Source organism: Durotheca rogersii (genome assembly GCF_024521655.1).
Source record: "Durotheca rogersii strain YMJ 92031201 chromosome Unknown GGS23scaffold_4, whole genome shotgun sequence".
NCBI lineage: Eukaryota > Fungi > Ascomycota > Sordariomycetes > Xylariales > Xylariaceae > Durotheca > Durotheca rogersii.
This window is the reverse complement of record NW_026251235.1, coordinates 119,523-144,970: the sequence shown is the minus strand read 5'-3', so window position 1 is coordinate 144,970 and position 25,448 is coordinate 119,523. Positions and strand designations below refer to the sequence as shown.

The 25,448-nt window shown below is 55.1% G+C and overlaps 5 protein-coding genes across 5 annotated transcripts; 2 read left to right on the top strand and 3 right to left on the bottom strand.

The window, feature by feature from the left end:
• Positions 1–4,318: 4,318 nt before the first annotated feature.
• Positions 4,319–5,597, bottom strand: GGS23DRAFT_351104 (uncharacterized protein). The gene has a single exon (XM_051513130.1). The coding sequence runs from the start codon at positions 5,335–5,337 to the stop codon at positions 4,558–4,560; it is 780 nt and encodes a 259-aa protein (XP_051374407.1). The 5' UTR covers positions 5,338–5,597; the 3' UTR covers positions 4,319–4,557.
• A 139-nt stretch (positions 5,598–5,736) lies between these two features.
• GGS23DRAFT_553823 (WD40 repeat-like protein) lies at positions 5,737–8,770 on the bottom strand. Its single transcript, XM_051515495.1, has 2 exons — positions 7,615–8,770; positions 5,737–7,558 (listed from the first exon to the last, which is right to left on the bottom strand). The coding sequence occupies exons 1-2, from the start codon at positions 8,645–8,647 to the stop codon at positions 5,859–5,861; spliced, it is 2,733 nt and encodes a 910-aa protein (XP_051374406.1). The 5' UTR covers positions 8,648–8,770; the 3' UTR covers positions 5,737–5,858.
• A 1,554-nt stretch (positions 8,771–10,324) lies between these two features.
• GGS23DRAFT_616809 (glycoside hydrolase family 71 protein) lies at positions 10,325–12,247 on the top strand. The gene is made up of 4 exons (XM_051520808.1): positions 10,325–10,656; positions 10,721–11,276; positions 11,339–11,466; positions 11,553–12,247. The coding sequence occupies exons 1-4, from the start codon at positions 10,555–10,557 to the stop codon at positions 12,096–12,098; spliced, it is 1,332 nt and encodes a 443-aa protein (XP_051374405.1). The 5' UTR covers positions 10,325–10,554; the 3' UTR covers positions 12,099–12,247.
• Positions 12,248–13,147: 900 nt separating this feature from the next.
• On the bottom strand, positions 13,148–14,608 carry GGS23DRAFT_603243 (uncharacterized protein; the record flags this gene model as incomplete). The annotated part of the gene is made up of 1 exon (XM_051519449.1): positions 13,148–14,608. One exon carries the CDS (start codon positions 14,606–14,608, stop codon positions 13,148–13,150), a length of 1,461 nt encoding a protein of 486 aa, XP_051374404.1.
• Positions 14,609–20,326: 5,718 nt separating this feature from the next.
• On the top strand, positions 20,327–22,070 carry GGS23DRAFT_553808 (RNA polymerase II subunit A C-terminal domain phosphatase SSU72). The gene is made up of 2 exons (XM_051515494.1): positions 20,327–20,964; positions 21,051–22,070. The coding sequence occupies exons 1-2, from the start codon at positions 20,849–20,851 to the stop codon at positions 21,706–21,708; spliced, it is 774 nt and encodes a 257-aa protein (XP_051374403.1). The 5' UTR covers positions 20,327–20,848; the 3' UTR covers positions 21,709–22,070.
• The last annotated feature ends 3,378 nt before the right edge of the window (positions 22,071–25,448 follow it).

Genomic DNA, 25,448 nt, shown 5'->3' with positions numbered 1-25,448 from the left:
TACATGCATAGGTACATACACGTACGCGAGGCGTCGGAGGCAGGTACCTCCTAGCACACGCACCCTATAGACCTCAATCCGATGACGTTAGACACTGCCTACCTCCTATCCAATGCCTAAGGCACCCAAGGTACCTAGGCCAACATACCAAGAGGCACCCTCCAGGAAGTACTCACTGCCTAGGTACCTAGGTACCGAGGTATTTACTCCAGATCACGTAGGTACTTCCACCACACCCATCTCAACCGACGGGAAGGCTTGAACAGGTAGTGGGTCGAGAATTCCGCCATTAGATACGCCTCGGCCTACGTACATACGTACATACGTACATTTCCAGGTACGTACGTACGGCACGTACCTGCTTCCAAAGTCACCTCCATTCCGCTCTTTGGGAGAGGGGAAGGGGGCGATGACGGGGCGTGGCTTCGCTGATCCTCGCAGCTGCGTGGCTGAACGCCGCTACAACGTAGTAGCGGAGGTGTGATGAACGTTGTTCTCTGTACCTACTATGTACCAGATACCTTTCTATCCCCTCAATCTCGCCCTGAACGCATGTTTCTAGGTACCTGGGTAGGTAACGCACCGTGCACCGGACCGACCCATCAACCGCAGCACTTGCCAACGCCCAGAGCTGTGCCACTCTCATCCAACCTTGCCGTGGTCGTCTACCGCGGGTTGGTATGCCTCTTCTCGTCTCGCCATGCTCGGCTCCCGCTGTTAAATCCTCCTCGGCCGGGACTGTTTCTCCTTCTTCCACATCCCTCCCCGTTTCAAAATCCGCTCGTCGCCTTGGCTGGCCAAGTGTCTGCCTATACCTTTGCTGGGCTCTATTTCGACGCCCATTCATTCCCCCATCATCCCGCCTCCCCCCGGACCTAACCGACACCTACGTCTGCTTCCGCCTTGGCAACCCGGTCCTGTCTTCGCCTGAGTCGGCCTACCCGCCCAAACACGCGTCACCACGTTTACGCAAGATCCGGTCTTGATTCTAAGATTGTCTCACCGCGGATGCTCAAGATCCCGCTTCGCAAAAGTCGCTGCGAGCCTCAAGCGCGATTCCGTGTGCATCAGCCTTCAGCCTCGTCACCATGTGAACTTTGTGTCCCCTCCAGCTCGTCCTCTCCCCTCATCCTCGAGGCTGATACCGACATCACACACGCGCGTATTTACGGGGGTGTAGCTACACCTACCTAACCGTCCGGCTGTCGGTAACCCTGCCATGCCGCGCCCTCGTAAATCGCGCCCCTGGGATTCGACACGGTGAGCTTAAGTCTATCTCCCTGCCGCTCGAGAATTCCCCGGTCCGGTTTGCTCTTCTGCCCGAAGCGGTTGTACGTGGGTTCTTAGATATTCCACGTGTCGCGCTGCCGTATAAGGTTCAAGGCACGTTCAGCCGCCCAACTCTTCCCAGCCTGGTTCGCATGGGCATACGTGTAGGTACGTACATAGTCATGTTCGATAAAGTCTCCAAACGACTAGTCGCCGGGGAAGTTCGTCCAAGCCCGGCTATCGATCTCATAGTACGCGAGAAATTCCGCACAGTCTTCCCCCTTCAACACCTTGAGGTGAACAGGGATCGTGGGAAAGAGACATGCATCATACATACATCTCGAGTCAGACGCAACCCTGATCGCCTCTCGCAACTCCTTCTCTCTTCCCCGAGGGACGCAATACGCGATTACTCGATAGACGAGCCACATAGATACGGCGGCTCAGGCAATAGTGTCGTCAATCACGTGCGCATATATGCGCCCCCCCCGGTGTGTATGTCTCCGACTTATGAGTAGACCCCCTTGTGGTGTCGAGGCTGCTTGCGCGTCCTTCTCCCGCTTCGAGAAAATTGCGTGGTCCCGGCCAATAGAAAGATTGCCACTCCTTTAGAGCTTTCGAATCCTACCGCTCCTGTCCGATTACTTGCGAAGCTGCTCACTTCTCTTCTGGGTCATGCTACGTTGCTCGCCTCGGCTCTTTACCGTATCACCCAATTTCTGGGCCTAGACAGTCCTTTCGGTTCGACGTTTGCGGCTGACTACCACGAAAATATCACCGCACGACCACAGAGCCTGAGCGCCTTGCTGTAGTTGTTATTATATATGTTTTATAGGGAGACATCCACATCTTAACGCACCAGGTCTTCCTCCCATGTCGTCGGTGGAGAAGTTCGGACGAATTTGTTGTCGGGGAGAGACTCTACCACCCACCACACATACCTCCATCCGTATACCTAATGTTATAGACACCCAAACCCATGTGTGTGGTCACCGTTAAGGTTTCGTTCTCGGCATGATCCGACACATTTAGGTTGAACCCTCTTCCCTCCCGCAACGAGGCAGCTGGGGCCATTGTTCAGACGACTTCATGCGTAGGCATTCTTAAGTTGTAAGCCTCCCTTCCCCCTTAACCCCCTAAAATCATAGTAATCCGGCCCCCCAGACATATGAATAGTGTCTTCTACTCTCCTCGTAGTCTGGGGCAAAACTAGGCATCGCAGCTTATCCTCGCCATCTGACGAGAAATTGAAGAGCAGCCTATAAATGATGACGAGGTCTGCAGTACGGGATGCGTAACGCAGCAGCGGCCACCTGCAATTTAGACCGGCGGACTAAATGTGCGTGTCCCTCACCGGGACGCGCGTCTCTCCCCCTCCAGCACAAGCGAATGGGGTCTACCTGGCGTGTCTAGTGGAGACTTGTCGTCGTCAACTACACACCCTTGTTCATCTTCGAATGACGGCATGCGATCAGAAGCCCCCGTCCGGTAGCAGGGTAGCGGATTACAATGCGTGGGTAATTGCTACATATAAACGTTGCCGTAAGACAAGCAGGCGGGCGGGTCATCGTGTAGATTGAAGTGTTATGGCCCGACTGCCACTACATGCGGCGGCTTCTTGAATCCACCCGGTAGCTGTGAGCCGTCACTGCTCCTTTCTCTGACCTGGCTTGGACTGCAACCCAATCTCATGGATGAGGCCAAATGTGCAGGAACGCGATTCTAGTTTCACACTGCAGCACGTTGGCTAAAATCGTCTCCTCGCTGTGCTGTTGAACGAAGGGGGCTGGCTGCTACTCCTGGTTGCTCGTGCTCAATGCCTCCGGGCAAGGAGTGGGTATTTCGAGGATATTAGAAGGACGAGTTAGACATCCGAGGCCCTTGATTGGCATTATATCCCGCTGACACAAGGTAAATCTGTATAGTTTAGGGACTCTTACAGATTCTATCCTCCCCTACCCCTTTCAACTCCCCCACGATACAGCACTACAATGTGAGACTTCACGAGGCGATATTGTACGAAGTCTCATGCCCGCCCTGCAAATATATCCTTAATAAGCCAATGATGGTGGATATTGCTTGTTCGTACTTCGTGTCGCGTGCCGGCGAACAGCGGCATGGGTTCGACGAGCTAGCTCGGAATCGCAGATTATTGATGCAAGAGCAACCTCTCCCCGTTTCCTGTCTCTTTTTCCGGTGTATGAGATCCTCCCCAGAGTTCTTTCGAGCAGGTCCTATTTACCATAACGCACTCCCTGATTCTGCACCCTAACAAGAATGGGCCAAGGTTCGGAGTACTCGCACGTTCCATATATTGGGCCATTCGAATATTACTAGACCTAGATGCTGAAAACCCCCCATCGCCTCTTATCGTGGTGACTCGGTTCGTTCAGTGGGATATAGACGATATCTCGCCAAGCCCTTTTATATGGCGGCATCTAACGAGCCGCAATCACGGTATTATAGGACCTCCCCATTTATATGTACTGTATAAATATGTGTGTGATAACGCCCCCGCGCTGAGAATCGCTCAAGCAGCCCCGTTATCAAGCTCAACCCACGCTCCCCACGATCTCGACTGACGGCGAGACAGGTCCGGTTCGCTTGTTCGGGAAGGCTCATATATTCCGATATACAGACGACGGGCAGCTTTTGGTGTAGGAGGAATGCCAATATTCCTACTATCGCGTGTACCAGTCGAACTTATCATCTCCGTCTTCTTGCTTAGCCGTTAAGCGAAGGAGGGGTTCGTCCACTTCTATAGCTCGACCTCAGCTGTGGTTGGCCCCAGAGACAGGCGACAGAGAAGTCCCGACTTGGTGATATCTTATTCCAACCACTTGTCCGGATGCTGACGTCTGACTTTTCAGCTCTATGCCATATCAGCCACATCAACATGGGAACGAATTCCGTTGGCCCCGGGTAGTCTGTAGATAGCAGTATGTGATAATCCTCACCACCACCCATCGCAAAATGTCACATCGACACGGAACGACCGACCAGCCCAGGACGGGCTAACATTGCTTAACACCTCGGAAATATCTTTCTCACCTGGGGTTCTCATCACTACCACTACCTATATTGGCCAGCATATGTGAATTCGGATAAGACAGCCAGCCACTACGTTCGGCGTGGGTTGCGTCGGCGTCGCCGGTATCGTCAAGCGGTCCCATACCTATATACCTACACAGATAGGTCGGAGAGACGTTGAGCCCTATCGGACCTTATGCAATCTTCCCCATCTTAGGTACTTCACCTCTCGACGCAGCCAAATTGAACTTGCCCAGCTCATTGCAAAGCTGACCTTCCAAAGTGTATTCTGTCAGTTACCACCGTGACGGCAAAAACGAGTACGAGGTCTAATCTGTGCCTGAAGGTCTTGCTGGGACGGGAAGGCGTATAAGCCCGTAAGATCGCCCATACGCACTTCGAAAGGAATTTCCGCGCCTTCTCCCGACGATAAGTTCGGAGAGGGGACATGTGGAGATGCGAGGCAAGAGATAAGTCCGTCACAACCAATCTATTCTCCCTCCCCCACGCGCGTTTCCCCCCCGGGCTCGAGAGAAAAACATAGGTACCAGACAGGTCTCGACGGGCAGTAACTCCGAAGAGGCGCCTGCGGGATCCCGCCGGCACTCGAAGCTGGGCAAGTATGCCGGCAGCGAGAGCGGGGTGCGCGAGGCCCAGGCCGTCGCCAGCTGCGCTGAGCGTAGGGGGGCGGGGAGAGGGGGGGGAAGAGCAGGAGGCGCCAATGCTGGACCCGGGCGCGGCCGCCGCCTGCTGTGAGACAGTACTATCTGCCTGCAACGCCAGGCCGTCGATCGGCCGCTCTGGCCTGCCCCCATTCGCGCCGACACGCCCCAAGCCTCGCGCCCTGCGAGAGCCTGCGGCGCCCCGCCCCTCGCCGCGGCAGACATTCGGCCCGTTCGCAAATCGGTGTGCGAAGCGCAGGCCGCGTCGTAGGGCGCGCGGCGGAGACGGTGGATGGGTGGAAGGACAAGGTGCGTGTGGCCGGTACAATGCTGCCCGCTCACCGCGTGGGTAAAGGCGGGGGGGAGGAGGTCTCATCCCCTCCCCCAACACACGAAAAGCAATGGTGTATCGTGAGTGGTAGTGTTGTTAGCTAAAGAACAAAGGACGGACCGTGGGTGGCTGATAGGGTGTGGATGTATAATGTCAGGATACGCCTCAAGTTGGGAAAGTCTCGCTATTTCTCGCCTTTCCTCTCGCGCGGCTCGCTTCCCTGGAACGCAGGAGAGGCGTATCCCTATTCTAGTTCCGAAGCGGGGACCGGTGCTGGCCGGCGAGAGACTGCGGTTGGGGGAAAATAGACAACTGCCTCTCCGAAATGGTAACTAGGCTAAGGAGGATAGTATAGGTTGGTTTCCGGCACGGACCGTCGCGGGAAGCGAGGCCTAAACCGCCGAGGACAAACCGGTCTCTGCAAGGTGGGTAGAAGCAGCCATTGGTGCGTGAAAAGTAATTTGTCTTTTGACGGCCTCGGCTCGTCCATTATAGCAGGCTCGTAGAGCAACAGTTTATCTATGAACAACACACGTATATACACACGCAGGCGGACAAGCCTCGCATCACCTTTCCTGCTCCTTATCTGCAAAGTACCGGTCGGGCATATCGATCTGCCACAGCGGCCGCTCAACCAAAGCTACCTCGAGCGGCTCCGGGCGCCCCCCATTCAGGGCCGTTCCGGTTGCCCCATTCGAGTTCCCCTCCTCTTCCCTTCCTGCTTCGCCGAGGGCGACAATCCCCAGAATCGATCGGTACTTGTACGTATGCCAAAAAGCCACACCCTTGCTTGCCTGCGACTCGAGGGCTAGCTTGCCCTGGGCATCCCGTAGGACGGCCAGCTCGCCTTGCATCGCGTCGTCCGAGTCTTCGCTCTCGCTCTCCCCTGCGGGATGGCTCGTTTCTTCCTCGTCCGTAGGGTTGAGTACGGGGCCGTCGAGGGGGATGTTTTCAGCCCTTTTGCCGCCGCCCGCTTGGCGTGAGACTTTGGTGGGTCCCATGGCCCCGATGTCCATCTTACTACCAGCGCCACTATGGCCCCCCCTCTTTCGTTTGGTTCCCTGTTTTACTAAAGAAGAGCCGTGGGTGTCTGTTGGCTCTTTCAAATCCTGGCCAAGGTCCAACATGAAGAGAAAAGCGTTTCCAAAGAGCCAGACCCTCTTGCCAGACCACAGGGCCCCCTTTGCGAGGTCTCTGGTATTCCGGAATTCATGCGGGAATCGTGAAATCTGATTCCGCCTAGACCAGGGTGTGAGAGAGCCGAGACTGGGATGGATAACTAGCACTTGAGGCCTGGCGGTAACGGTGAGGAGGGTGTAGTCATCAGCGGCCTCGTCTTCTCCTGTCGACGGTTTTGATATCGGTATGTGACCAGAAAACGATAGAACGGTAGGAGCTGCTTGGAGCTTAGGTATGAGGGACCCCCGCGGGTTGCGCGTCCATCGCAAGCCCCCTCTGCCGCTTTTGTCTTCCCCTTCATCCTCACTTTCGGACGAATTATCGTCGGCAGACGTATCATCGTGGGTTCCGTCGACGCCGTTCCCTAGCTTGGTTTGCGGTGTACCCAACACCCAGGTGTCAATGTAGCCAGCTAGATCGGCGACTGCTAACATCTGGCTATCCGGAGAAAACGCGATGTGAGTGATGGTTCTATCGTAACGCCCTAGACCGCCTAGAGCGATATGTTTTGGTATCTTTCTCTCGATCCGGGATAACCGAATTGCCTTAGGGTGAATCGCTGGTTTGTTATCCGGAGTAGAACCCTGCAATATCGGTAGTATGGTAACTCTACTGGCCCCTTGGATAGCGCACAGCCATTGCCCATCGGGGGAAAGTTGGACGCGTGTGGCGCCATGCTTAGAAATGTCCTCGTGTACGTCGACTTGGGAGATCTTGAGTTCATCTTTCCCCGCCACGCTCCGGGGCTTCAAATAGAATGCTTTGATGTTGGAAACCGTCGACACCACGAGCAAGGACCCGTCACGATTGATCGTCGCCGAGGTAATACTCGCCTCGCCCTTTATCAAGATTTGCGCCAGTAGCTTTCGATTCTGGCCAACGGAAGACTCCTCGTCCGGCTCTTCCACCAAGTCCCGCAACGGCCTTCTTAGTCGCCAGATACGGATCTCCCGGTCCCACCAACTGACGATCATCCGACCCCTCGGCGCGCTCTGCACCAGGGGGTTCTGGGGTAGATGCGATAGGGTGCGGTGGTTCTCCACCCCAGCTTCGCGGAGAGGGAGCACGATCGGGCAGGCATCCGGTCCTTTGCGGCAGAGATCAGCTATGGCAACCAACCCGGGCCAGGGAAGAAATACAAACCTCCCGAGACGACAACACTCAGGCCGTTTCCCTCGAACGACGCCATCGTTTTGACATCGTGTTTATGATACCTTCGATGCCAAGCCTTGCTCCACCTGGCGGATGAACCAGTGGTCTTCCTGTACAAGACGGTCTTACGGTCCATGCCGCCGCTCATTATCGTGGCGCCGTCGGGGCTCGTGGTGAGGGATAGGACATCTTGGTTGTGGGCCTGCAGCCTCTGCGTCTGCGTGTACGTCTTTCCGTCCCAGATGCAGACTTGGCCGGTCGAGTCGCCCGAGACGATATCACCTCCGTTAAGGCACTTGACAGACCAGACGATGATATCCTTAGCGCCACCGGCAAGGTCAGAGCCGAGGGTCATGGTCCTTAAGATGTTGCCGTTGCGGATGTCGTAGACGCGGATAGCGCTGTCGGAGCAGCCGACGACGACAGTATTGCGGTTCTGGAAGGCGATGCTGACTATCCTCGTCTTCCGAGAAGAGGATCTCGCCAAGACGCGGTTGAACTGGAGGTCGTCGTTGTCGATCGAGTAGAGAACGAGGCTGCCATCTATAGTTCCGGCGACCAGCTTGCGGCTGGCTGGCGTGGCGCTGCTCGAAGTGGCCGTCGGGGCCTTTTTGGCGGGCGCGACAGGGGGTTGGGCGCCTATACACCATATATCGCCGTGCATGCCGCTCGCGTGCTTTCTCGGTCGGCCGCTCTCCAGATCCCACTCGGTAACGGCGCTCGTGTAGCCGATGCTGAATAGCCTGGACCTCCCGATCACCTTGATGCCGTCCTGCTGGATCTGGTCGGGTTCGGCGACCCAGACGAGGCCGTCGATGCTCCGATCCTTCCCGCCCTGCATGACGACCTCCTGGAGCCATCTGCCGTGGAGGGGATTCCATATCTCGATGTCGCCGTTCGCTCGGCCGATCGCTAATCGGACGGGGGCGCCCTTCTGGGACTTGGACACGGTCGGGTAGGAAAAGGCGACGGAATTGATGGCAGAAGGGGGATACGGCACGAAGCGGCAGCGATGGATGTCCATGGTTGCGGCTTCGATCCGACCCGTCGCGCAATCCGAGGCGGTATGCGAGAGAGAGCGAGAAGCTGGAGGCGGGAAAAATGGCGTGAAGATTTCGAAATTTCTACGTAGATAGGTACCTTGCCTGCTTTCCTACTCAGTAGGTGAACTTTTTTTTTCCACTTCACTTCTTATCCAGGCTTATCAGGTTATCGTGCTTATCATGTTATCGTGTTATCTTGCCATCGCTGCCCTAAAAATAGGTCATTACACGCTGTGGTCAAGTGCGCAGCGACTGGCCGACGCCGTGGGTATTATGTACCTGCAGTATCTAGAGGATGATTACAAGACGTGATACTTCATCTAATTGTGGTGTTTAGACGGAGTGGCTCGACGCATTCGAAACTTACCTATACCTACACCTTGCTGACGGGATGGAAAGAAGAAATGCCTCCTAAGAACGTGTCGGGTCTCTAATAAATACGTGTAGACTACCTACTTTCTAATAGCTGGCTGTACCTACGCCGTAACACCCAACTTACCGAGTATAGCCCCAAAGGTGGGACAATCCTATATATGACCCGCCCGTCTCGGTTGATCCAACTATCACCTACCTACTCGATGCGGAAGCCATCGGCCGTCGATCGCGAAGTTCGCACAACACACGGCCCGGGGACGGACTCCCAAAAACAATTGAACCCTGCGCGATCCGCCAATGTACGGACCTATTGTCGTGTGGTAGTGCGATTTAAGAGAGGTCTATATGTGGTGGTCGGTGGGGCGTCTTCCCACGGCCTGAGGAGGAGGAGGCACCGCTTTGGTACCAGACGACTAACCTGTAGGGCTGCCCGCGAACAAGGACGGATGTAGGTACCCGTCACCCCTCCACCCCACCCCTCCAGCGCGGAATGCTACCCCTAAATGTCGAGGGAACCTACCAAATGGGAAACTCGAGCTCCCAACGTCCAATGGCCTCGTGACAGAGCCTTTCCGAGGTCTACGTTGAGAGGTCTCTACCTACCTAGTAAGGCACCTTAGCTGTAGGTAATCGTTTCTTCTCGCAACAAAGTCTCTTTAGATGGCGGTCCGAGTTAGCCAGCATTCCAGAGCCTATCTCACCTCCCCGTCGACCCCATCCCTACATAGCCACATGCTATGTGCGCATCTATGGATACCCGCATCGCATGACCCGATGCTGACTTCTGCTGATCTGCCTCTTCCTCCGGATCCTCCGACCGGGGAAGCGAAAGGGACGTCCCGCTGCCCAGTGAATCCGAGCCGGGTCCGTTTCATATGTAGGGAGGATTCGCCCCCCAGATGCCATCGAGAGTTAACAACCCGTCTTTTCCTCCTTCTCTTCTGGGCGTGTTCCTGTAACGTCAACTTTAACTACATCCAAGACTCGGTTAAGCGCTTACCAACTCTCTTGGATCGCAACACGACCATCTCCATACTACGCGTATATACCTAGGTAGGTATAACAAGAGACAGGCGGGAGGCTTACCTAGCTGCACAGTAGGATGAGCCCTAACGGTCCATATGCCACGCGCGATGCTACTGGATCGCATCCTCGCGCGCGGGAAAGGCCCGATCGAGACACCGGCTTCCATATGGTAATAGCCAAGAATAGCTGCCCTGGCAATATATCCCATATCTGCCATGTGGTAGAGACGGGCCGAGCTGCGGTATCACGAGAATATACCGTGGCACTTTATTTTTATTACTTTCGAAAACTTAGCAGGCCGTGAAGGTGTTATTCTATACATCGAGAGAGATATGTAGATATATAAAAAAGCGACACTCTCCTCTCAGCTCACTTCTTGCGTACTTGGAGTTATCAACCTTCTACTCTAGCATCACGAAGTTTCTGCTTTTTTCCCTTCCCCCCCCTATTTTTCTTTCTTCATAGCCACTCTCATTTAACCATCACCATGCGCGGGACGCTTAACACGGCCCTGGCAATCTTCCTTGCCGGCTCTGCTCTCTTAACACAGCATGTTGCGGAAAGCAGACTTGTCTTTGCCCATTATATGGTGAGCGAGAGGGCCCATACGCGGCCGTATTTCGGCCGGCCCTGGATGGCTAACACCCACGTAGGTCGGCACCGTCGATCCGAGCACCAACCACGCGCAGCTCGACATCGACGGCGCGGTAAACACCGGGTTCGACGCCTTCGCCCTGAACGTAGGCAGCCCCGGCGCCGATTGGGCGAGGAACACGGTGCAGCAGCTCTTCGACATCGCGGGCGGGACGCCGCTGAAGCTGTTCTTCAGCTTCGACTTCTACGGCAACGGCGACATCAGCCAGCACCAGGCGCTGTACAGCCAGTTCAAGGACCACCCGGCCTATCTCCGCTACGGGCCCAACAACCTCCCCGTCGTCTCGTCCTACAGCGGCGGCGGCCTCGGCCCCGACGTCTGGCGGGATTTCAAGGCCGCCAACAACGTGTACCTGCTCCCGAACCCGGAGGCCGACGGGAGCTACTACAGCGACCCGGCCGCCTTCTTCCAGAGCTGGGGCGACGCCGTCGACGGCGTGTTCAGCTGGGAGACCGCCTGGCCCGACACGTCGGACGTCCCCGTGAACGTGTCCTCGGCGCGGGACGAAGCCGTCAAGTCGGCCGCCGACGCCGCCGGCAAGACGTACATGATGGGTAAGCCGCCATCCCGCGCTGCAGCAGCACCGGGGCGACGCAGCTGACGCATTCGGACCTAGGCCTATCACCCCTCCAGTATAAGCACTGCTGCGGAGACTCGTGGTACCGCACTGGCGAGACGAACCTGCCCGAGCGCATGCAGCAGATCCTCTCCGTCGGTCCCGAATTCGCCGAGGTTATCACCTGGGTAAGTCAGCGCACCCCCCCCTACCCCCCCCCCTCTGGCAGCCGCGGAAGCCGTAGCTAACCCTGCTCCCCCCCCTTCCGTCGCAGAACGACGCCGGCGAGAGCCACTACATCGGCCCGTGCTGGCCCGAGGGCCTCACCGAGGAGATCCTGCAGTACGGCGACTCGGGCGCGAACCCGCACGACGGGTGGCAGGCGCTGATCGGGTCGTTCGCGGACGCGTACCGCGCGGGCGCCGCGGACGTGGGGGCGATGCGGCCGCGGGGCGGCGCGCCCCTGGCCGGCGCCATGTGGTACCGGGCAGCGACCCGGGCGTGCGGCGGGGAGCAGCCGCGGGGCGCGGGCGCGGCCGTCGACGCGGTCAACTACGCCGTCGTGCTGCCCGCTGGCGCCGGCGCGCTGACCGTCCGCGTCTCCAGCGGCGGCCAGGTCCTCGCCACGCAGCCGCTCGCCGACAGCGCCGCCGGCGGCCTGCGCCACGGCTCCGTCCCCGGCATGCGGGCTGGCGCGCAGCGCGTCGAGCTGCTCGACGCCTCCGGTGCCGTCGTCGCCTCCGCGACCAGCCGCGTCGACGCCTCCGACCTCCCCGTCGCCGGCTTCTGCAACTACAACTACTACGTCGTCGGCCTGTAGAGCAGCCGGCTGCGGCACACGCTTCGTGAGCGGATTGGCCGTTCTGGGCATCGTTCGTGTATAGGTATACATTTGTAGGCTAGCGTGTGGCAGGGCAGGTCCCGCGCGAGATAAACGAGGACTCGGGATAGCTCGTTTCTAGAAATTTCACATTTGCCAAACACCGAAAAGGGGAAAGAGAAATTCGACGGTTATTGAAACGTAATGTATAATACGGCCCGCTTGCGTACTACGGCGTGACCCCGTAACCTCACAAATCACCCAGACCAATCTTGGTGTCCGTGGATGGTGAAGGCGAGGCACGGAACGGACAACCTCAATACCGTCGCCACCAACGATGTGAATAAACCTGATGGGAGCACTCCAAACGATCAACCGATTCCATTTGAGACTAGCTCACGAGAAAGTTGGCAGAGAAATTCTACACAGTACTTGCATCACGCGGCCAATTCGATCTTAAAAAAGTCGAGCCTATACCGCTTCCTCGATGTCGACCAGTATTGTCGTCCCAGACATGTCTGTCTCTGCCGTCCGCGGCCGTGTTCATAGAATTAGGCACGTTAGGTCACATCAATTCTCTCATTCATCCTATACTCATATTGGCTTGATCGTGTGATCGCATGCTGCTCGTTCTCTCATCTCCACCCCGCGTCCCACAAGCCAATTCAACGTAGGTCATGCAACCAGACGCCCCAATCCAACGCCAATCCAGACGGATCCAGTGCTCCTATTCATGTACATGTATGAACATATCACACAGCGGCTCCCCATCAACACACGTCAAGTGGGGTGTCGATTCGTGGACAGTGGACGTGATCATCTAACCGGAAAACGATAGAGCATCCCGCGCGAGTTCCCCACGATGCGTTCGGGCGAAACCGGTCTCTCTTGATGAGACGGGCCACGGCAGCAAGGGTCATAGGAAGGCCAGGTACTGTCGGTAATAACGCAGAGACGTCGGGCGCCCCCCCCGAGCCAACCTAGAATCCGCGCATCGACGATCGTGGATATAAATTTCAAATCTAGGTCCCGCTTGTCGAAAATTTACACTATCGTTCCCGGGATTTCTGCTCGTTCTCACCCTCAACACTGATTTCCTCGGCCGGAGGGCTCATTCTCACGTGGGGCAAAACTTCAAGTGTTTGCGGCTTCCCGGATGTGGTGCTATTGTGGTTGACATCCTGGCTGCTTCGGAGATCCAGGGGCGCTTCGCTGAAGGAATGTAGACCGGTAGGCGTGTTTGCTTGACTACCTCCACGTTGGCCGTGATAGTGTACCACTTGCGGGGGCGGCTGTCCGTGCTGTCCGAGCAGATGCTGGGGGTACGGGTCCAAATCCTTGCTAGAGGTTGAGAATGTCGAGACGACAGGTTGGTGGTAGCCATTCGTCGAGTTACTTCCTGTCGAGATATGCCCAGGCTGTGAGACGTGCGTGGTCTGAGACGGTATCGACTGGCCACTAGGCTCAGCTTGCGTCGGCGTACCAGCGTCGTTAGGAGTCCCCGAGCCGCCGTCCTGGCCAGTCAGGCTTACCATCCCGCCCTCGATATCACGGAGTAGCCGGACGTATTCCTCCGGCACCAAGCCGCTCTCCTGGGTTTTGGGGTCCTCTGCGACGAGCCAGCCCTGTCCGTGTCGATACGATACCCATATGATTTGGCCCTCAACTAGCGGGAGCTCGTTTTCGTTCTCCCTCTCGAAGTCGAATAACGCGACGGCCTTGCCGTGCATTTCCTCATCGGGCGAGGTGATCGTGAACTGGTAGTCTCTTGAATATCTCGACTCGTCGTACGGATGAAAACTCGGGGACGAAGTAGGGCTCGAAGCATCCGATTCGGATCGATATCCGTCATTTTCTGCGTAATTCCGCGGCTGCTGGTCCGGATTCTGATATGAATTGACAGCATGCTGAGGTTGGCCGGATGGATACGTAACGTACTCTCCTCCCGGGCCGTTCGCTTCCCCACCCTGACCCACGTAGTAGGTCTGACTTCCGTCGCCGCTTGTCCCGACATAATATCCCCTATCGGCACCCACTTTGCTCAGCATCGAGGATTCGGCTCCGTCCCTCGAGCTCCGGGATTTATGATGTCCTATGGCAGCAGAGGTCGACTTGTGCTTCCTGTGACGTGAGCTCACTACAGGACTTTGCAGATCCTCGTCTTCGCTCCAAGGGGGGCCATCGTGGAAGCGGATCGGGGGTAGCTCGCCGCCCTTGCCGAGCCCGCCATCTGAGGTCCAATCCCAGCCCATCTTGCTTTCCCACGACATGGGCGGGTCCGATAATCGTCGAGTCTCGCTAGCGGGGGTAGTCATGCCCGAAGGCGGTCTCGAGGGCTCTGGAGGCGGACCATAGTGCATCGGGTGCGCGGACGGGTAGGCGAAATCTCGGACCGTGGTATAAGAGAGGCTGGAGTGGAAGGCCGGGAAGAGGAACGAAGCGGGCCGCGACCGCGACGGGATCGACCCCGTCGAGTACTGTGATAGCCGGTTTTTGGAGGCGTGAGACATTGGTCGCTGCAGGGCTGATCGGCGCGCGGGTGGTGACGTTATCAAGGGTGTCAAGGCGGGGTGGTTCGGGTTCGTAGACGGATGGTGCGACGAGGCTCCTGGAGGCGAAGTGACTGGGGATGAGCAGGAAGACATGATTGCGGACATCGAGGGAAGGGGACCTAGGCCTTTTTCGTGTGTATGTGAGTGCGTACCCAGTGAATAAAGAGCTGCGTGTTGATTTTATATCCGATGCGTAGCGTACGTGCGTGGTCTCTGGCACACCTGAACTGGCCGCACAATAGCAGACCAGACATCCACACACGATGCGATTGGCACCTGACAGACAAACTCGACCCGCAAGTTGTTCCGCGACGGCGTGCGATGTGGAATTGATGCGTCCGGTGAGCCGAGAGGGATAGCAGCGTTGACACAGGTTATACGGAACAGAAACAGACGCCTTCGCGGGGATGCGACAACAAAGATCCGGGCACCCTATCTACTTCGCTCCTCAAGAGAGGTCGGCCGAGTCCGCCAGCGTCCGGATCAGAGAGGGGAAGAGGCGGCAGCTAATAGTTAAGGGTCGAGGAGGAGAAGGAAGAAGACGAGGAGAGGGGAGATCAAGGGCCCCGATGCCCTTCCCGATACCGTATTAAATATATCTTGTCGGGGCGATTTGTTGTCGCAGCGTCGGCGTCCACAGAAGGGGAGAAGGAGCAGAGTCGAAAAAGAGAGTCGCGAAAGGAATTGCAGGCGCTGGCGCAAGCAAGTAAAGAAGACCTAGACTAGGTTGATAGTCGGGGTAGGGTTGGAAGAAGAAAGCCGGGCTTCTTCGTTAGAAGTCTGGAGAGCCCTGCGGAGCCTTAGCGAGACAGATGACTGTGGAGAGGGATGGAGGGCAGGGGGGGAAAAAAGCAAGCAGGTTAAGGTAGTGCAAGAAGAGGGAGAGAGAAGAGAGAGAGAGAGAGAGAGAGAGAAAGAAAAGAAAGAAAGAAGGAAAAAAAAGAGGCGTTATGCAGGTAGGATAGGCCACTGTAGGGCAACATTCAGATACGGGTCAAGTGTCTGTGTCTGTGTCTGTGGAGGTTTTGTTGTGGAGGTATCTGGTGGAGGTCTGATGAGAAAGTTCGAAGTCCAAGTGGAGACGATGCTGAGAAGGTCGAAGGGTCAGGTCGAGGTTAGGGGCAACTCGATTGTTGTACCTAGGTACGTTTCCGACTTGTTGACATCTTGAACTTAGGTACAGGGTACTCCTGGTATCCGTACGGCCAAGTACCGATGCGGTTGCGGCCGCGGCGAGGAGGTACGCTGCAAGGCAGAGGAGGCATGTACTGCAGACGTTGGTTGCCCCGGTTCCATCGGGGTCCGTGAACAAGGGAAACCCGTTGAAAAGACAGTCTAAAATAGGTTAGGTCGGGCAGACGAGGTACCTACCTAATGTAATAAGACCTAACATATGGTATCGATCCCTCCTAAGTATACCTACATACTATACTCATAATATCCACCTCCTCCTTATGGCTGGTGTAGGTTTATCTACCTTTCTATAGTACGTTACCTCTTCCTACCCTAGGGCATACCTAGGGCACGGGTACTTTAGGAGGCACTAGTTGGCCTCACAGGGGCGCACAAACTGATGCTGCAGGGTGTGTGTAGACAGGCAGCGACAAGTTGCCTGCCCGATAGTCGCATGTTTCGATCAGCGAGGTAGAGAGCACCTAACCTAGAAACGACGGGTTTCTATGCTGTAAGAAGAGAGAGGGAAAAAGGCAACGGTGGAGATGCGTCTGCCGATTAAATGTCTAACCTCCTTAAGCAGGTCGGTCTATCGGGTGCCTATCCTTGCGTCTTCCATCGCCTGTCTCCCGGGAGCAATAGAGAGGTAAGCGCAGGAGGCATCGAATCTCCCTTCATTCGGCTCTCTGCCGTACGAAGAGCGGCTATCGCAGGTATACATGCGACTTGGCCAACCTACCTGTAGGTAGGTACCTACCTTAGGCAGAGAACCGACCTACCTACCTTAAGGTACCTAGAGAGGGCGGTACATGACTAAGGGGTCAAGTGGACGGCGGTTGCAGCGAGAAGCAGCAAATCCGTGCAGCATAACTGACCTCACTCAGGAAGAGAAATTTGCCAGCCTCGATACGCACAGCTGAGGCTAGGGTGCCCGGGAGGGTGCCAACCTCCGTGATCGAATCCGAGGCCGCCCTAGCCCATACGAACTTCCAGACTATTACGTGCTGCCGCGTGTACCTACCTTAGGTACCTGCCTACCAGATCAGTAGGTAGGTTACTTAACCAAGGATAGGTTCGATTCCTAACAGCGCTACTTGGTAGTCTTCGCTATGTTAGCTCATCTCTACCCCTGCGTTAGGTACCCAGGAGGTAGGTAGGTACCTAAGGTAAGGTCGGTATTATGAGAGCAGGTAGACAGCAAACGTATAGTTGTGTAGTCACAATACTGAATCTCCCTTCGTAGGCATGTGGTCGAGCTATCCGTTTGAGTTGGTTCTGAAAAGTTGTCGAGCTGCTTGGGATTAAGCGCGTCGCTGCAGCTTTCTACTGGCTGGAAACATGTTTTAGCGGCTTTTCGCTGTCTGGCCAGGTTGAGGGGTTGTGAATGGTGACTGGCTTGCCACAAATGGCGCCAGCGGTTCCGGCCAGAGGGCGACTGGCGACGTGATGCGATGCGCCAGGTGGTCGCCATAATACGACCCAAGGGCGAGAATTCCGGCAGACCACGGGGCACAGAAACGGGCGAGGGAAGCGGCAAGGATTCCCTACTACGCAGTAAATTAGACGGCGGTATGCCTACATACCTACCTACCTACTCCCCCAAGACGGTCATTAAACGCTCTCGCGATCCCTCAAGAGACACTGCCGTTCTAGGTAGGTGTAGGAGCTCGCTGCGCAGAACGATTGGCAGCTGGCATTACATTAGGTACCTACCTAGGTATGTACCTATGTTTCTGCTAGGTACTCGTCACCACCAACCTAACTTCCCTAGCCGCTCACTGCACAGCCCCGAATCCCTACATCGAAGTCGGAATGCCCTCTCGACGTCAATGCCTCCAATTTCAAGGCCGCAAGTGCCCATCTCCCGGTGTGTATCCAAATGTAGCCTCCAGACTCTCTGCCACCTCTTGTTACCTAATACCTGAGAGCGGTTACGGTACGGCTCCATTCCCACTCATCAGCGTGGTGGCAGATCACGTGCGGTTGTCCTGAAGCTCGTTCTAAGAATAGGATAGGATAGGCCACAAGACGAGGCTTCATCCTACACCTTTTAGCGCCGACGTTCGAGTCAACTGAACTTGAACGTCGTTCTCCGGGGCCCTCGCTACGACCTGAAGGGATGAAGCATGAAGCATACCCGAGGAAGCCAGTTCACTCTATTGCGTGACGGATAGCACCCGGGCGATGATGGGGACACAGGCGTGGTCGACAACGCCTACGCCGTCTTTCGGGGGGGGGGGGGGGGGGGCTGCTACACAACCACATGGGCTATGCAGATTGTATACGATAGGAAACACAGAGGCAGAGAAGTAAGTAGGTACCTACCTACCTATCTTTGTGGCCCCTAGGTACATCTGGTACTGCCTACCTAGGTATCTCCTATTTGAGCAAGCAGGTTGCTCAACGTGGATTCGGCAATCGCCGTCGTGCATCATGCCCGCCAGGCGAGTAAACCCCCCTCCCCTCCGAGGAACGCTCTTGGTGATAAATCTCGCTGCATAGGCCGGCCGCTTACACCAATCGAATTATATACCTACCTAAATACGGCTCTACGCCCAGCTATAAGGCCGGTGCTCGGCTAAACTGGGTGGCCTCGTCGGTAGCTCGACAAGAAGGGATCGCTAAGCAGGTAACACTCGGTTCGATAGCAGCAGTGACACTCACCCCATGCGTATGTATGTCTGCGTGTCCGCGTGTGTGTATGCGTGTATATACATACCTACATTAGGCACGTACATACCGGCCTATGCACAGGCAGGAGAAGTTCGTCCGCCTAGGTATCCATCCGCCTTGACATGCCTCCCTCGCGCTCACGCCACGCACGCAGAAAGACGCTTGCGAAGTTCCTGCGGACGCAGTGGACGAATCTGAACAAACCGGCGGGAGAGCGGCGCAGGGACTCGGTAGGAAACGACGAAACAAGTGGCCTCGCGCCGCACACACGTGACTCCCTCCCAGCCGATCCCTCAGTCCGTCATTCCCCTTACTCTAGCATGCATGGACGTGAGGGCACAAAGAAGCGGTCTACCCGGCGATGCCAGCCAGCACGAGCCCTGCAAAATTAAGCACGCTATATTCCCCGTCTCCGGGTGGGACAAGAGACTGCAAGACAGATCGATCCGGATCCGGCCAGAGCCTGTTCGAGCCTGTCTCTGGACTGAATAGCTGCTACACAACGCGCTCTATAGAGGCACGTAGTATGGACTAGGTACCTACCGTAACGTGCCTCTCTCGGAGGGTACACGCGCGTATCTGCGTGTAAAATACAACCCATGTAGGTCAGAGACACCTAACCTAAGCTAGGTTGGTTACCTGGGGTGGTATGAACATACCGTACATACATGCACATACACATACCTACCTACATGCGATTCGTGCCATGCCCAGCAAACGGAGAAGGAAAAAAACATACGATGCCAACGCGCCTCGAAAGAGGGCCATCTGGTAGAGCTGTATAGGTCGGTATAGGTAATCCTCGGGAAACGTTTCGAAAGAGCGACGCCCATCATTAAGGAGGGCAGCCAGTCCCGACTTGTGCCTGTATACCAGAGGTTATCTGTTGGTAGGGGGTATGTACGTAGACACGCATGGGCGTCAATTGACCTCCCCCTCCTTCCCACTACCTGTGTATGTGCAGAAACTGGCGTCGAATGCGGGTTGGATCGAATGCTGCATCGAACGCAAATGATAAGCCGGAGAAGATGGGTAGGTATGTTATACAACCTGGAGGTATGAACGCAGGTATGTAGGCATGCGGGCCATGTTTCTATTTCTGGCTGCGCACCACCTCGTCCCCCCCATTGGCCAACACCAAAGTTCCCACCGCAACTGTTGGGGTCACACGGCCGTCTGTTTCATATCCTGCGTTGTCCAATCTCTTTCTTTCTTTCTTTCTTCCTTTTCTCTCTCTCTGTCTCTCTCTCTCTCTCTCAGGTACCTGTGTCCTACCTCCTCGTACCTATGAGTACACCTTTTTGTAGGATAGCAGGTAGGTATCTAGGTACCTGTAGTGCACACTACTAGACCCTGCAAAAAAGGTCAGACCTCAGAACAACGGCAGTCTGGCTGTCAAGACGATGGCAGTTTCAAGTGAAAAATATGATCGTCGTAGATGAGGCTCAGCTGGGTTTATGCGGCTTTGGAAAAGGTTTCGAGGAAACATCTTGCTGCACAGAGGACTTGCAAGGCTGCGTAGGCCGAGGTTCCAAGTCAGCACAGGTGTTGGGATTGCCATTACCCGATCTTGTCCCGGTAGCACGAACCACATATGGGAATGTCCAATGGGAATCGCCTCCTTTGTGCTGGGAGCCGTCAGGTGTCTTAGGCAGGTACGTAGGTACCTATCGACTCTGCCTACCTCCTGCCTAAGGCGCCGATCTGTACCACATCTAGGTACCAACACCCAATACAGCAAGGACTCGCACAGGCATAGGGTTTATGCTGCAACGACCAATTTATCAGAATAATGCAGTGCTGTAGGCGCATTTATGTAGTCCACGGAAGAACAGACCGGACTACCGTCAGAACGGAAGAAAAAAAAACCTCCAGCCATGCGCCGATTGGATCCATTCCACTCCCCGTAAATTCCCATCGCAAGTCGCACCGCACAGTTCTCTCGTCGACATCATCAACATCGCCCTTAGACAGAACAACATACGCGTATCCCGGCACCACCCCTGCTACACTGTGAGTACCTATGCAGCATGTCAACCCCTCGGGCGGATGAGTCCGTGTAAACTATTTGGCCTTTACGATGATGATAATTGATATTGGAGCTGTCTGAGCTCTTCATGGTGACACCCTTACATATTACCATACGCAACATTTGTCTGAAATTTCTAGGAAACATTAATGTTTCTCTGCCTGCTCTCCAGCTCTCTCGTTCTAATTTGCGTAAGCCCGCGTTGACATCTCCTTAGCAGTGCGACTCTCTTTCGGCCTCGATAACCATTCGGGAGCGTGTCGAAGTCGACGATCCCTGAGCCCGACTCGTGGTAGCGAAGTGGACGGCGCGCGATCTATCCTATGGAGGCCGCACGCGAAGCCTCCGCGGCTCCCGCGCCGGCAGTGAATGGCGAGCGCGAGGACCCGGGCGGCTTCAAGCTGAAGTTCTGTACGGTCTGCGCGAGTAACCAAAATAGGTGCGGCCTCTCTCGCACAGTTTCGTCCAGTCCTGACTCACCCTGGTCCCCATCGATGACGCAAGTGCTTACTGACCCCCTTGAAGATCGATGGAGGCACATCTCCGGTTGTCGCAAGCTCATTATCCCGTCATTTCTTTCGGCACCGGTTCTCTCGTTAGACTTCCGGGTCCCTCGATCACCCAGCCGAACGTCTACCAATTCAACAAGGTCTCGTACGACGCGATGTACAAGGAGCTTCACGAAAAGGACCCCAGGCTTTACACCGCCAACGGCCTGCTCAACATGCTAGGAAGGAACAGACAAGTCAAATGGGGCCCGGAGCGATGGCAGGATTGGCAGGTCGGTATTCCTAGGACTGAGCACGCTTCGGACCGCGGTAGTGAGGGAACTGAAGGGGGCGTGGTGGACGTAGTTATTACTTGCGAAGAGCGATGCTGGGATGCGGTCATCGACGACCTCTTAAACCGAGGATCTCCCCTCAACAGGCCCGTTCACGTCATCAACGTCGATATCAAGGATAATCACGAAGAGGCCTCCATCGGTGGACGTGGCATCCTCGACCTCGCTGATTCGCTGAACAAAGTCGCAAGGGAGGAGCGAGAAGCCATGGGATCTGCCGCGTTTGATATGGCAAGCGCTGCCAGCCGGGCCTCGTTTGACGAACGAGTACCCGAAATCATCGGCGAGTGGCAGGAGAGGTGGCCGAATCTCCCGGCGACTTGGACATTGGCATGGTTTTGAGGCGCAGTTGCGGCGAATGTCTGCTTCTTTCTTTAATGATACCCCGGGATCAGGTAATTTTGTTATGAACAGTTGGAGATTTACATATATATCGGCGTATAGGTACCTGGGCCTCTTAAATATACTTACATGCTCATTCACGAGGCAGTAGGCCTCCGAATGCCGAGGACTCGATTGAGTGTATCTGGACATGATAGGGCAGATACCTACATACAGCTAACTACGGCCCTGTCCCGTCGCTTCTACCACCGCCGTTCACAGCGCCAATGATTTATTACTAGCTGAGGACGGCCAGCTACGGCCTTTGGTGCTAACATGTATAGTGCTTAAACCAGATGATTTTACAACGTTTCTCGGCCTACCAGATCGTGTCTTGATCAATAATTGTATGCGGCTCTGCCATTCGCTATCGTCGAACACCTAATGCCAAGTTTACCTACCATAGCTAGCGCTGGCCGGGATTCTAGGGATGAGGAGCGTCTGTCTCGCACACTCAGATTATATATTGTGCACCAGTGCCTCACCAGGGTTGAAGCTGTCTCTAGAGTTACGATCTGCGAAACGGCACCAATCTAGATACTTGGCCTCCCCATTATACATAGCTGAAAGGGGTTACATGGGTAGGTAGTGAGCGGGGACACGCCGTGGTGGTTCTTAAGAATCTATATGCGGCATCTACCCTTTTTGATAACACCATCGTGAAGACTTCGGAGCGCCACCCCCGATATTACGAAATCAAGAGAATCTTAACGACTCTCGGGGGCTAAGCTAGCACGTACATAGCCCCCGATCTTCGAAGCTATCCAGATGCAGCCTCCCATATCCCACCTATTACTCCTATGGTTAAATAATCTCAGATAATCTCTTGAATGGATGTCATAGACTGATTTTCAACGACGTCCATGACGACTTTTATCGGAAATTATACCTATAGCTGATAGTGGCAAGCGGCTCGCAGCTATTGCTAACTTGACATCTCCGAATTAGGGGGCTTGAGGGTGATAGCCCATGATTGCTATCAACGTCCACATCACGTAAGAGCAGCGTATACCTACCTACCTACCTACCTACCTACCCAGCTACCTAGGTAGTAATCCTTGACACAGGTGGTTCACATATCGGTAGGAAGAGCAAGTAGGCGCGGAATAACAACATGGACATGTCGTAGCTACAGCTGCATGCAGTCAGTTGGCCCGCGTATCCGATAAAACTTAAGCGAAATTTCTAGCAATTTCGTGAGGCTTTGCAGGCCTCCAGGAGTCACTGAGGGAGGACATACCTATGTACGTACATGTGTACGACGCGATACGGATTTCGCAGCTCGAGCGATGGCCGAGGAACCCGAACCGAGATAATTGTCCTGAGCACTGCTCGGTAAGAATTCGTAGTCGGGAATATCAACTGCCCATTTCCTCCGGCCATTAGAGCTACAGAGACGGCTAGGATTGAGGGCGAATTGGCCCGCTTGGTGTCTGCCTCGACAGGCAGGGGATGCGTACATGTGAGTATGCCCTTAGCCTAGACTTCAGGTGAGTCTCGAGAAAATGAGATTGCCGCCCCATACCTACTGCGTAGTACACGTGTCTGTAGGTAGGCAGGCATAATACGTGCACGTGCGCGCACGAAGCGCGCGAGGCGAGCTGGGCAACGCCGGAGAGCCTTGTTGGATCCGAAAGGCCAATAGAGAACCAGAGCTCGGTCTGCGAGCATGTGCCGACGCGATTCCTAGGCGCCTAGTGTACATATATGACCTCCCCGGCGTCCTAACGGATGTCGAATAGGTATATCTGGATAGGTAGGCATGTCAGGATGTCATGTATGTGGACGCAAGATTGTGAATGTCAACATCGCATTGCCGACCTCCTCATGCCACTGGCACACCGTATGGGAGACGGGCATATGCGGCGTGCCTGTAGGTATGTACATAATTTACAGAGGTAATATGCGGTACCCGACTTATTCCTGCTTTAGCTGACGGAACGGAGACAAATCGTAGAGTAAATCTTGGTGGACCCCACGAACCGGTACATAACGCGATGTACCGCATCCCCGCTCCTCCTCGTCCTTCCACTTCTCCCCATTGGGGATTTGGGAGGGGGGGAGGTTTGACGGGATGGGGGAATTCCACGGCCGATCCTCCCAATCTCGATCTCTCCTCTCCCGCGCTGCCAGTCGAGAGAACTTGGAAGGATAATAGGCATGCAGGTCTAACGATTCCCGTATCGGCAGAAATGGTCGCCCGAGGCAAGGAAAAAAAAAATTCAGGGCGAAGGGGAAAAAAAACAAGGAAAGAAGAAGGGACGCGCGAGTAGGAAATGACGAAATGAAAAAAGGGGGCAGTGTAACGACTTGACAAGTGTACGTGCATGTTGCAAAATTACCAGACCTCAGCTACGGTATCCAGGCAATAATAGGTAGCAACGAGGGCTCGGAGGCAGCTCGAACGCAAAGGACAATTGCCAGACGGTTACGGATGGTTTCCGTTCCACGTAGGTATTGCTGAAGTCCGAAAACTGGCGCGCGCCATGCGAGTAGACGACAGCGTCACCTGTTGACGGTTTGGGGAGTTCTACGCGGCATAAGACAGGTGGTATGTACATACAATGGCCTTCACACCTAGGCATGTACCCGACCTCCTTAGGCAGGTCCACGAGGCGCCCAATCGTTAATCTTACAGCTACAGGTAATAATAAATAGGACCCGTGTGCTCGGTTCAAAGCCCAGGTAGGCGGGTTGCATCGTTATTGTTTTTGACGAAGCGGCGCCTAATGGCTGCGCATTAATAGCGGATATCGACTCCGACTTACCTGCCTCGAACCGATTGTTGAGTCTGCATATACATCTACAACGATCGACAGCCCATATATAGAAGTACAAACTGACATACTAACGTAGTACCAGATCCTTCGTTAGGTACCTAAGGTAGAACACCATGTCCTCGTAGAAACTTGAACGGGGTGAAGGTAGGCTAGCAACTACTTACGCGCCTTCGCCCTTCCTCCCTCCACATGCTAGGTCTTAAACAGTTTACAGTCTTGGGATAGTGGGAGGGATAAGAGGGCGTAGTAGAAATGACGGGACCGTCTCGACGGGGTGGATAGGCCCGTCCTGCATGCCCAGGTGCGTAGTCGCAAAAGGTTAGCCCACACGAGTCACGTTTGCAAAGGTTTCGCGAAACCTATACCTATCTACATATGGGCAGGCGGATCAAGGTCAAATAACAGACATCAGCTTACGTAGCAGCGTGGAATGTAAAGATGCATGCCGGAAGGGATCTCAGGCCATCGAATTGTGCTTGTGCAGTGCTGTTTTATGTGTGTGTCGGGATGGGTTTAAATACAGATAGAGGTAGGTTACTTACGTGGTACCCTCCCTAGTGAAGTAGATAATACGCAAGGTACCTTGGGCACATGCATGTGCATCATCATTGCCAGCGTGTTACATAGGTGGGCGCCTCCTCCGGTAGGAGTGCTTAGTACCTACGGTGATTAGGTTAGGTACCTACCTAGGCAGGTACGGGTACTAATATGTATTTGCATACTAGGTAGCAGGTGGGTGGGTGGATGGGTGGTATACGTAACCTATCAAGAGTAGCTGCGAGTATTCGGCTCACTAATCCAAGTCGGCCATGTACATACTAAATACTTCCCAGACACGCGCATGCAACGACCTCGAATCCCCCCCTGTTCGGTGGATTTCCCCCTTTCCCAACTGGGCCGGCGCGGGTTTCTTCCCTCCCT

Coding starts and splice junctions, on each gene's coding strand:
- GGS23DRAFT_351104 (XM_051513130.1), bottom strand. CDS start 5,337: ATGAGACCTCCTCCCCCCCGCCTTTACCCACGCGGTGAGCGGGCAGCA.
- GGS23DRAFT_553823 (XM_051515495.1), bottom strand. CDS start 8,647: ATGGACATCCATCGCTGCCGCTTCGTGCCGTATCCCCCTTCTGCCATC. Junction 7,559..7,614: donor GAGTGTTGTCGTCTCGGGAG/GTTTGTATTTCT, acceptor TCTGCCGCAAAG/GACCGGATGCCTGCCCGATC.
- GGS23DRAFT_616809 (XM_051520808.1), top strand. CDS start 10,555: ATGCGCGGGACGCTTAACACGGCCCTGGCAATCTTCCTTGCCGGCTCT. Junction 10,657..10,720: donor TTGTCTTTGCCCATTATATG/GTGAGCGAGAGG, acceptor ACACCCACGTAG/GTCGGCACCGTCGATCCGAG. Junction 11,467..11,552: donor TCGCCGAGGTTATCACCTGG/GTAAGTCAGCGC, acceptor CTTCCGTCGCAG/AACGACGCCGGCGAGAGCCA.
- GGS23DRAFT_553808 (XM_051515494.1), top strand. CDS start 20,849: ATGGAGGCCGCACGCGAAGCCTCCGCGGCTCCCGCGCCGGCAGTGAAT. Junction 20,965..21,050: donor TGCGCGAGTAACCAAAATAG/GTGCGGCCTCTC, acceptor ACCCCCTTGAAG/ATCGATGGAGGCACATCTCC.